Source organism: Erpetoichthys calabaricus, chromosome 4 (assembly GCF_900747795.2).
Source record: "Erpetoichthys calabaricus chromosome 4, fErpCal1.3, whole genome shotgun sequence".
In the NCBI taxonomy this organism is placed as follows: Eukaryota; Metazoa; Chordata; class Cladistia; order Polypteriformes; family Polypteridae; genus Erpetoichthys; species Erpetoichthys calabaricus.
In genome coordinates, this window is record NC_041397.2 from 216,967,032 (window position 1) to 216,979,121 (window position 12,090).

General features: G+C 37.1%; 1 protein-coding gene across 2 annotated transcripts in view; it reads right to left on the bottom strand.

Annotated features, from left to right (window-relative positions):
* Positions 1 to 8,256: 8,256 nt before the first annotated feature.
* The window catches only part of nars2 (asparaginyl-tRNA synthetase 2, mitochondrial), a 104,371-nt gene continuing 100,537 nt past the window's right edge, over positions 8,257 to 12,090 (bottom strand). For both annotated transcript variants that reach the window (XM_028800305.2, XM_028800304.2), the window contains one exon: positions 8,257 to 8,462. In XM_028800305.2, the coding sequence (XP_028656138.1) occupies positions 8,318 to 8,462 (145 nt within the window). In that variant the 3' untranslated portion in view covers positions 8,257 to 8,317. The remainder of the gene's footprint in view (positions 8,463 to 12,090) is intronic.

Below are 12,090 nucleotides of genomic sequence, written 5' to 3' on the forward strand. Positions count from 1 at the left end.
CACAGTGAGCTGAATGACTTCTGGCCTGTCGCTGTGACATCACATGTGATGAAGACCACGGAGCAGCTGCTGCTTCACCACCTGAGGCCACAGGTCTGCCACGCCCTCGATCCTCTGCAGTTCGCATACCAGGAGAAGATGGGAGCAGAGGATGCCATCATGTACATGCTACACCGATCCCTCTCCCACTTGGACAGAGGCAGTGGTGCTGTAAGAGTTATGTTTCTGGACTTCTCTAGCGCCTTCAACACCATCCAACCTCTGCTCCTTAGGGACAAGCTTACAGAGATGGGAGTAGATTCATACCTGGTGGCATGGATCGTGGACTATCTTACAGACAGACCTTAGTATGTGCGTCTCGGGAACTGCAGGTCTGACATTGCGGTCAGCAACACAGGAGCGCCGCAGGGGACTGTACTTTCTCCGGTCCTGTCAGCTTATATACATCGGACTTCCAATACAACTCGGAGTCCTGCCACGTGCAAAAGTTCGCTGACGACACTGCTATCGTGGGCTGCATCAGGAGTGGGCAGGAGGAGTATAGGAACCTAATCAAGGACTTTGTTAAATGGTGCAACTCAAACCACCTACACCTGAACACCAGCAAAACCAAGGAGCTGGTGGTGGATTTTAGGAGACCCAGTCCCCTTCTGGACCCCGTGATCATCAGAGGTGACTGTGTGCAGAGGGTGCAGCTGGATGATAAATTGGACTGGACTGCCAATACTGATGCTCTGTGCAAGAGAGGACAGAGCCGACTATACTTCCTTAGAAGGCTGGTGTCCTTCAACATCTGCAATAAGATGCTGCAGATGTACTATCAGACGGTTGTGGCGAGTGCCCTCTTCTACGCAGTGGTGTGTTGGGGAGGCAGCATAAAGAAGAAGGACGCCTAATGCTTGGACAAACTGGTGAGGAAGGCAGGCTCTATTGTAGGCATGGAGCTGGACAGTTTGACATCTGTGGCAGAGCGATGGGCGCTCAGCAGGCTCCTGTCAATCATGGAGAATCCACTAAACAGTGTCATCTCCAGACAGAGGAGCAGCTTCAGCGACAGACTGCTGTCAATGTCCTGCTCCACTGACAGACTGAGGAGATCGTTCCTCCCCCACACTATGCGACTCTTCATTTCCACCCGGTTGGGGTGTAAATGTTAACATTGTACAAAGTTATTGTCTGTTTTACCTGCATTTTTTATCACTCTTTAATTTAATATTGTTTCTTTATGAGTATGCTGCTGCTGGAGTATGTGAATTTCCACTTGAGATTAATAAAGTATCTATCTATCTATCTATCTCATATTACATTTTTTTTCCTAACTTACAAATAAAGACATACAAAATATTTATCAACTTGTATGCAAAATTTCACATCACAACAATATGCAAGCGTGATCTTTCGAATTCATATAGAAATCCAAGAAAGCTTCTTTGTCCGTGTTTTTCAGTTAAATTTCGTGTATAAAGTGAGATACTTTTGGACGTATGGATTTGTATCCATTATTGGCTGTAGAATTTCTAATACGTCCGATTGTTTAACTCTTTCGATTCTATGTTGCATCGCTTTTCCTAGATCATAAATATAAACCTGACCAAATTGTGGTTTCTTTGAAATTAAACTTGTAGTAGCTCTGTCATATCACCAATGTCCATATATTCAATCTCCTTTCGCTGTTCTGTTATTTCACAAAGTAATAATTTCCATTTGATAGCGCTAATGCGTTCTTTGCTATCAGTTTTTTGATACTTTCGAATTTTAGCACTTTCATAATCTCTAACCTGCTCTGCATGTGTATCGCGCCAACGTTTTTGAACCTCTTTACGATGTTCTTACTTTGTCTTCTACTCTTTGTCTTTTTTCTTCTACTGTTTGTTTTTTATTTCTGCCCCCACTTGGACCTGTTCGGTTTTCAATTCATCTCTTGGCACAAAGTCTCGTCTCTCGAGACGTGAAATTCTCTCTCTGAAAATGTCTTGTCTCATCCCAAGATTTTTTATATAATATAGAGATTTTCATATGGACTTTGCTGAAAAATAATACTTGTTTAGATAATCCTTACAGGTAAGACTCAAAAATGTTTTAAGTACGTCTTATAGATCAATAACAAAATATTTTAAGAACGTTATAAATAATAGGGTTGAATTTAAAGTTTGTTACATTATTATAAGCTAGGGATGCTGCTAACAGAATCTTGACTTGAAACAAATATTATACAACTAAAAATTATTGGAAACATTTTATTAGGATATTTTTATGTTAAGTAGTTTGCCATTTCTTTGTTTAGTGTACTGTATGTTTAAACTAAGTTTGTAATTCTATTTTTACCTGTGAACTTGTTACAGTGTTCTGAGCCAATACTATGTGAAAGATAAACTGTAATCAGGCAAAAGACAGAAACAGGCCTTAGGTGGGGTGTCAGTCCATCACTGGGTACACTTGAGCAAATCCAGTGCTCCAAGCATAATGTACATTTGCTTCAAGCTGGATATCCAAACAGCTTCTAAACTCTACCACTGATTTATGATGCTCTTTGCTTCGATACTCCAAGAAGCTGCTCAGATATTTCACTACTTTACTTTCTTAAATTCTACACCAAATGCTAAAACTGAACAGATACATACATTTTTCTTTAAAACAAAAACTTTTATGTGTGGCCAACCTGGCTTTACACCTGTAATAGGATCAAGCCTAACCCTGAACTGGACTCAACCAGCTTGATAATGCATAGTTATGAAACACAAGCACAAATAACGTATACAATCTTATCTCTCCAACTGTAGAATCAACATACATGATTTTATTTTTTTGTAACAAATTACATGGCACAATATAAGTACAGTAATCCAAGTTTAATTCCCCCAAAATACTTAACAATGAAACAGATTTTGTAAAGCATTATATTTATGCTGTAAAATACAAAAGTAATTCTGATGAAAATGTTACATTAAGAAGAGACTGTTGGTTGTAGGTGGTCTACCATATTTTTGTCTATTGCAAGAAGGTTCTTGATTCAAAACATATATGCAGCCTATTTACTTATATGCCACATGTAGCATATAAATATTCCAAATCAGGCACTGGGTGGAGCATGACACAGCTACTGAGTAAAATCTTCAATTCGAACTTGCCCAACTGTAGAGTTTAATCAAAATATTTAAATACAGTCCATATTAAAAAAAATATGAAATAAGATTCATTGCATCCTGTGCCAAATTCTTAATCATAAGAAAACAATTGAAATTCAAAGTGAATTTGCATTTCTTAGAATAAATGTATGAAAACTTTTAGTCAACCATACTTACCTGGAAAGTCAATAGTTAGATTATGTTGCATTTTGCTGTCAGAATTAATGAAGACAATAAAAAAATAAACTAAATTTAAGAAACCAGGAAATAACTATAAATGCACTAGCCTATTTTGATAATACGATAATACTTTATATGATAATAAAGTCAGCATTCTGATAATGGTACAATATTCATTTGCTTATGAAATGTTTTGTTTAATTCAAGTACATGGTTTATTTTTAATACAATACATTTTATAGATCATAAATAAAGTCCAAAACCATGCTGCAAAAAATATTTACTTTATGTGCTTATAATAGTAAAGCACATGTACATAAGACAAACTGCACTCTTAGTGTCTGGAAAGTCATGGGAACAAATTATATATTGTATACAAAGTATGTCAACAAACAAGCACTTGTGTTTTTAAGGTCACACCCTCTAAACATATCCATGTTTATTCGTTCATAGAAAGGATGAGACAGCTTGCTATACAATTATACAAATAATTATGACACCAAAAAAACAGGTTTTTCAAAGACACAGAGATGAATTTCCAGTAAAATTATAGCAGAAGGTGACCACTAATTACGAAACATTACCTGTGGTCTGTTTTGAAATAGCCTGATGTAATCAGGTTTAATTTAATTGATGCAGCATGGCTCTCACGGCTATGTTGCAATTTAATTACTACAAGCTAGCAGATCAGTAAAATTAGCTTCATTTTAACTAGATGAAACCCAGATGGGGCTAAAGGTCTTTTTTGTATCAAGAATACTTGGATTTTCTTAGGTAAAACTGTGAGGCTGAAAAATTATGCAGTACATTACATATATATGTAGTCAGAAGGTTGTGATGCAAGGACAGTGCAAAATGGCTATTATGACTTACTTGGATAATTGATAAGCTAATATTTAAACATTTTTAATAAATACAGAGGACATGATTCAATTTTAAAAGGCAAATATCATGTACTTTATATGAAAATTGTATTTTTCCTGGGCAGCTACAGCAAATATGATACAAAGATACAATACAATGCCTGAAGAATAAAATTGTTTTCACACTTGCAGCTATAGCCAAAAGTAAAATAAACTGAAAATATGTTTGTACATCCTAGATTACTTCTTGCTTTAATATAGTGTATATTATTTTGCAGTACAGTTTTGAATGTTTCAGTTCATAAATTTCCTTCATTCTCTTAGTTCAATAAGAAAATTAGAAACATGTAAAATGAAGAGTCAAGACTTTATGGTATAAGTGGTTACTTTTCAACCACTGAAGGCACAATTCTCTGATTTTGCTGGGCCACACTATCCTAATACTTTAATATACTGTATAAAAGAAAGAAAGAAGACAGTAACACTGTCATGTCTAGTGCATAATATATTGACAAATATGAAAACAACATTAATTAGGGGTCTTGAAAACTAATTTAGGCATTTATGTCTAAGAATTTTCTTGTTCCATTTTGAGAAACAGCCTACAAATGAGTCAAACATAACATGCATCGAGCAGAATTAGGAATTGCCTCATGTTGTTGTCATTTTCCATGCCACATAAATATAAACAGTGAAAAAATCCACTTTTGTCAAAAAAAATTCCATGTTAAGTATAAGACTACTGCAAGCAGCCTGCACTGCAGAAAAATGTTTGGCATGTGTCCCAGTTTCTCCTAATAATCATTTGCCACTCCTGCCAATTTTACTAAATACTTATGCAGCACTTTATTTCAGCTATTTTGTCTTGACATTTAAAAAGGTGCCCTTGAATATTTGTTCACCTGTCTTAATGCTTACGGGAAAGTAATATTCTTCACCTCACCCAGTGACAAGTAGTTGTCTTTATGTAACACTAGACGTCGAGAAAGTAAATATTAATACTATAATTTTATTTCTAAAAGCAGTGCTGTTTGGTATTAGAATCTGCATAAATAAATATTAAAATCTTAAATACGTAATACAAAAATGCAAATATTATAAGTACAGTACCTATGTCACACTTCTACATGCCTGTTGTACCACTTATGTTTTAGGCTAAAAATGTCTGACAGCTACACACAGTACTTTGAAACCAAATTAAATTATTACTAAAACATTAACCACACTGGCAGTCCTAACCAATGTTTTTTTCCCCTGTCAATTCAGGTAGTGTAATTTGCAGACTTACCAAACTACAAACATATTTAAAATTTACATCAAACTGCACACTGAAATTGATTTGGTAACACCAGGCTATCAGGACATCAGAGCTTAACTGAAACCCTTTTAAAACACCTTCTTTCATACCTTCTCTTACATTATTAAAAGTACTGTACATTTTCCTTCCATTTTTGGCCATAAAGTGGAAACATTTTTTACTTGGACGGCATGGTAGTGCAGTGGTAGCTCTGCTCCTCATAGTAAGGAGACTAGGGTTCACATCCTGGGTCCTCGCTGCATGGAATTTGCATGTTCTCCATTTGTCTGCATGGGTCTTCTCTGGGTGCTCCAGTTTCCCTTCCACAGTCCAAAGACATGCAGGTTAGGTGAAATGGTGATCTTAAACTGGCCATAGTGTGTTTGGGGAGGATGTGTGTGTGTGTTCACCATGCGATGGACTGGTGCCCTGTCCAGGGTTTGCTCCTGCCTTGTGCTCTATGCTAGCTGGGATAGGCTCCAGCGGAATCCAGCATGACTGACTTTTTACTTATTTAATTTTAAAAGCATTTAAGTATTTTAATAGAGACACAAAACTGCTCAATAATATATATGTTATGGCCAAAGCGGGAAGTGTCCAGCCAAATCGGGAAATGGCCAATGTCCGATGTTTTCCTTGATTTCAGGATTTGGCCAGCCAGTTTGCGAAATGGCATGGGGCGATCGGCCAAAGTCAGAAGTAAAAAGGCATGAGCAGTAATTTGTTGTGCACTTAGTAATGCAATTGCATGGAGTGTAGCCTTGGCGGCTATTGTTCAGAAAGCGGACGTCACTTGGTTGTTTCACAATAATTAAGATTAGGTATATAAGTAGGTTTCACATTTCTGTTATCATTTTAGTCCTAAAATAGTGACTTAACATCAGGGACCTATTTTATTGCAAGTAAGTAGGTAAGTAGGTAGGTACTTTATTAATCCCAAGGGGAAATTCACATACTCCAGCAGCAGCATACTGATACAAAAAAACAATATTAAAGAGTAATAAAAATGCAGGTAAAAACAGACAAAAACTTTGAATAATGTTAACGTTTAGCCCCCCAAGGGTGGAATTGAAGAATTGCAAAGTTTGGGGGAGGAACGATCTCCTCAGTCTGTCAGTGGAGCAGGACAGTGACAGAAGTCTGTCGCTGAGGTTGCTCCTCTGTCTGGAGATGACACTGTTTAATGGATGCAGTGGATTCTCCATAATTGATAGGAGCCTGCTGAGCGCCCGCTGCTCTGTCACAGATGTGAAACTGTCGAGCTCCATGCCTACAATAGAGCCTGCCTTCCTCACCAGTTTGTCCAGGCGTGAGGTGTCCTTCTTCTTTATGCTGCCTCCCCAGCACACCACTGCGTAGAAGAGGGCACTCGCCACAACCGTCTGATAGAACATCTGCAGCATCTTATTGCAGATGTTGAAGGATGCCAGCCTTCTAAGGAAGTATAGCCGGCTCTGTCCTCTCTTGCACAAAGCACCAGTATTGGCAATCCAGTCCAATTTATCATCCAGCTGCACTCCCAGGTATTTATAGGTCTGTACCCTCTGCACACAGTCACCTCTGATGATCACGGGGTATTATTGATGACTCAGGCGCCACCGAGAGTGGCAGCCTTTTCAGCAGCTCCGTGTATGACTTTATTTTTCTACCTTTTATTTTTCTCTTTATTATTTTTTATTGATCACTCCTATCACTTTCTTTTATGTGGATTCGACTGAATGAATGACAATACACTGGTCATTTCTAGTAATTCAGCCTTTGGCCACACCTCTTGGCCAAAATGCAAAATGGCCAGCCAATTCGGGAACTGGCCGAACTTCGGGTTTGCAAAAATAGCAAAATACTACAGGAAAATTCTTTCTGCAACACAGCAAAAGTAGGTTTTCATTTTTATATTTATACCACCTTATAAGGAAATTAAGGCTGGCACCAATTATTTCTATGTAGTTGAGAAAGTAACATTTAGATAGATAGATAGATAGATAGATAGATAGATAGATAGATAGATAGATAGATAGATAGATAGATAGATAGATAACTTTATTAATCCCAATGGGAAATTCACATTCTCCAGTAGCAGCATACTGATACAATAAATAATATTAAATTAAAGATTGATAATAATGCAGGTGAAAAACAGACAATAACTTTGTATAATGTTAAATGTTAACGTTTACCCCCCGGGTGGAACTGAAGAGTCGCATAGTTTGGGGGAGGAACGATCTCCTCAATCTGTCAGTGGAGCAAGACAGTGACAGCAGTCTGTCGCTGAAGCTGCTCTTCTGTCTGGGGATGATACTATTTAGTGGATGCAGTGGATTCTCCATAATTGATAGGAGCCTGCTGAGCGCCCTTCGCTCTGCCACAGATGTTAAACTGTCCAGCTCCATGCCAACAATAGAGCCTGCCTTCCTCACCAGTTTGTCCAGGCGTGAGGCGTCTTTCTTCTTAATGCCGCCTCTCCAGCACACCACTGCGTGTTGTTATTTTATTAAGTGACAAAGGTATAATTTATTTAAGTTTCTTTTGTAACCCAGGTAATCATACCTTTCAGCAAATCCATCCATCCATTGTCCAACCCACTGAATCCAAACACAGGGTCACGGGGGTCTGCTGGAGCCAATCCCAGCCAACACAGAGCACAAGGCAGGAACCAATCCCGGGCAGGGTGCCAACCCACCGCAGACCTTTCAGCAAATGAAAAACTTAATTTGAATATGCTGCTTTGTTTCTTTAATTGCAAAGAAATCCAAAATAAATTTACCTGCACACAAACACCATGCAAATAATATGAAAGAATGATTTTTATTTAGAATTGGACTTAAAGCAAGTACTGTTCATGTAATGTAGAATTACAAGAGGCATGAATAAGAAAACCTTGGGAATGGAATTGTATCTTTAATATTGTCAACTCCTAAAATGCACTGAAGATAACGCTCAAATCCCATTCCAAATCCTCCATGAGGAACTGAGCCAAACTGACGCAACTCCAAGTACCTATGAAAATAATAACAATAAGATAATCACCTTAATGACTGGTGGTGTTTCATAATTATACTTATCAAACTATTCTTAAATTAAAATGAAAAAAATTATAAAATTTAAATAACTAATAAAATGTTATGTTCCAATGATTTGCAATTAAAGGTAGTCAACAAACAAAACATTTTCTGTGTTCAAATGAGTGCAGCAGTAACACTGACCACTACAAATTTAGGAACACTGTACAATTATACTTGAAATATGAGAACTTTTAGACAGATAATATATTACCTGTCCCAAAGGGGGGAATTTATCTTTTAAGAAATCTTAAGGAATATAGAAATATTATAACAAATAACAACAACACCCTCAAACATACACAAGTATTACAAAAAAGAAACAAAAGAAAAACTTCTGACTTGGATCACTGATCCTTCTGCTCTCAGCCAGGATGATCTCAATCAAACGGAGAATGTGCGACACCACCAAAGTCCAATATCCATTTGTAGACAGACAGACAGACAAATTTGTCCCAAGGGCAGAAATGTAGCTTTTTACAGAAACTCAAGAAATACTATAACAAACAACAACTTCCTTCAAAATCTAAAACATGTGATTTGACTTATGATAAGAGACTTTAGCATTTGCTTCATGCTTTTGTGTCATTTTAGGTGCATTCACATAAAATGCGAGATGCAGCTATCGCAATAGCTCACGTCCGTACGTACGTCCGTCCCTCTGTCCGTCTATCTTGTTCGTCCATTTGTCCGTGAAACAATTTGTTTGAAATGTAGCATACTTACTGTTCAAGGATATTTGTCAAAAGGGTTCAATATTAGTTGAGATATCTTGAACAGATCAAGCTATACAAAGTCCTGAAATTCCAAAATCTACCATTGAAAGGCATTAGTGTATATGCAAACTTCCCTATTTTAAAACAGATAAACATGCTTTGCAAAGTTATAACTACAAATTACTTTACTGATTCAATGTTACCTTGACTTGAATAGTTTGCATATTTTCACCTCCAATAGTTGCTACTCATTTAAAACAGATCCCCAATACAAGTTAATGAAACACCAGCAGGCAGCGGGCACAGGTAGAAAAGCTACTCGCTGTCACAAGCTGCTCGCACAGGTTGACTGGCAGGCAATCTTCTGTTGGAAAGTCCAGCTGGATGCATGCAGAAATCTCTACATCAGCAAGCTGTTTCTGCTTTACGAAGTCTTCTCTAATGTTTGAGCACAAACAGAAGAGAACCAGTATATCAGAATTTCACTTCTTCCAATGCTTTAATTTGTAATGAAATGAAAAATGCAAGCAAAGAAACCAAAAGGTTATCTAGACATGAAGCATGCTGTGGTGTGTAAGCTGTTCTATGCAAAGTAAATAAACATTAACTTAATATTAACCTGACACTAAACCAACCTCACAGATCCATTACCTGCAGTTTATAATGATTCACTATTTCATTTACCCTACAATTTACAAGGGCAACCAGACTTTCCAGTGAAAGCAACATACTTGATTTCAGGCTACAAGTCCCAATAAATAACTGAAGAATATCAAAATGTCCCAGTTTTAACAGACTGACCATCTAATAAGGTTTTTTAGTGATGCAAAAATTTCTTCACCGAAAAACACATTGCCACAATATTTTAAAACAGTGCGCAAAAAAACCCAACAGGGGAGCTGTACTTGTTAACAACTTGTGTTCAATTCAAACAGCATTGTGAGGAGGAATGAGATGCACACACAAAAACAAAGAGTACCAGCATTTATTTGTTCCACTGTGTGGAATCATATGTGTTTATTTATGAAAGTGTTTTTTTCCTGTGTTGTGATCCCTCTCTGATGATGAAGAGTTAAATGAGGCATTAAAAAAATGAGGATGGTATTTATGTGTGGGTATGCATGCTACACAATTGTCCTGGTTTGGAACTTTTAAAAATCTGGTCACCATAAAATTTACCGTCGGAGTGCTACATTCACCTGAAATCAGTAATTGCCACTTACTGTAGTAAATTTTTTTTCCCCCTAACATTTGTCATACGCCAGACATGCTCAAGCCAAAGGAGGAATTATTTACAAAAGTTTATTTATTTAGATTATATTATTTGATAATTTCATATTATCATTGTATATGAATATGGGGTGTGTGTGAATGTATGAGTGAGTAAAAGTGACCCCTGTGATGGACTAGAGTCCTGCCCGAGTATGTTTCAGCCTTCTGCACAGTCCTAGTGGGGTAGGCCTCTGGCCCCACAACCATGAAATAGATTGAGGTTTTACAACCAAAACCTAGCTATTGAACTCCGTTGAGGGCTTCACTGCCTGCACAGCTGTTGAACGTACCGGAATGTTATAGCATGCGTAAATTTTCTAACTTGTTTTCTTTGCAAAGCCATTCCCATTGTTTTCTCACACTGGACCAGTCCTGTGGCTTTAAACTGTCATGATACCTATTACATTCCTGTACCTGTTCTATTGGAGTATATTCAATCTCCATTTCATAATGTTTACCCTCTTTTTTCTAGAATACTTTGTGACAGTTTTAAATTCTCATTTTATTTATTCTCATTCATAAATTGTTTTTACTGGAATACTCATTGCAATGCAAAATAGTGTAAAGATTAATGAAAGGGCCTAAATGGAATTACAAAACACTTAAAATCATGTAAACATACCAGACTTACAAATATCAGAATAACAAACAACAGCGAAAAATATTTTATCCTGTTTATGCTCTACAGAGTCAATTCTTGATTTATTTCATAGCTGAATGCAGTTTCCAATGACATTTTGGATAGTTGGCTTTCACTATATTTTAGATTCTGTCACCTGTGAACTAACAGCTTTCATTTAGTTCACAAATGGTGATTCACATCCAGTTCAACTCAGGGGTCCTCAACTCTAGTCCTGGAAGGCCCCAGTGGCTGCAGGTTTTCATTCTAACCCATTTCTTAATTAGTGATCTGTTTTTGCTTCTAATTAACTTCTTTTGAATTAATTTTATTTGACTTGCTCTTGAAGACTCAGATCCCTTAATTGTTTCTTTTTCCTTAATTAGCAGCCAAACAATAATAAGAAACATGACCAGGAAACTGTAAAATTTATGCTATTATACAATGAGAGTAGCAACAAGCCATGGAATTAATTACCAACAAGAATCACAGCCTAATTTTTGTTAAGGAAAAAATTGCAATGAAGAAATGCATGGTCTTGTATAAAGACAAACTGGTCCTTATTATGGCTGATGTCAAAGTTGAAATCTCAGAAATGGCATAAATGTATATGAAATGGCATAAATGATAACGGCATCAAGTAGCGATTATGTAACTCAGGAGTTAACTATTCCTTTACACATTCAACAAGGCTGAAAGGAATGATTAATATACTGTGTGTGTTTATGAATATTAGGAACATAAGTAGACCTTATGAAGGACTGTCCCTATTTCAGTTAACACCAGTGACACTATTAGCACAATATTATAATATGTGGAGACTGGCTCGGACACAGACAGGCAGACATGCTCATGTCACCCAACACACGTTTATTATACATATTTACAAAGTCCTTAAGTGTACCACATACCCCAAAGTCCTGGCCACACAACAATGCCTTTTCTCTCTTCAGGCCGCC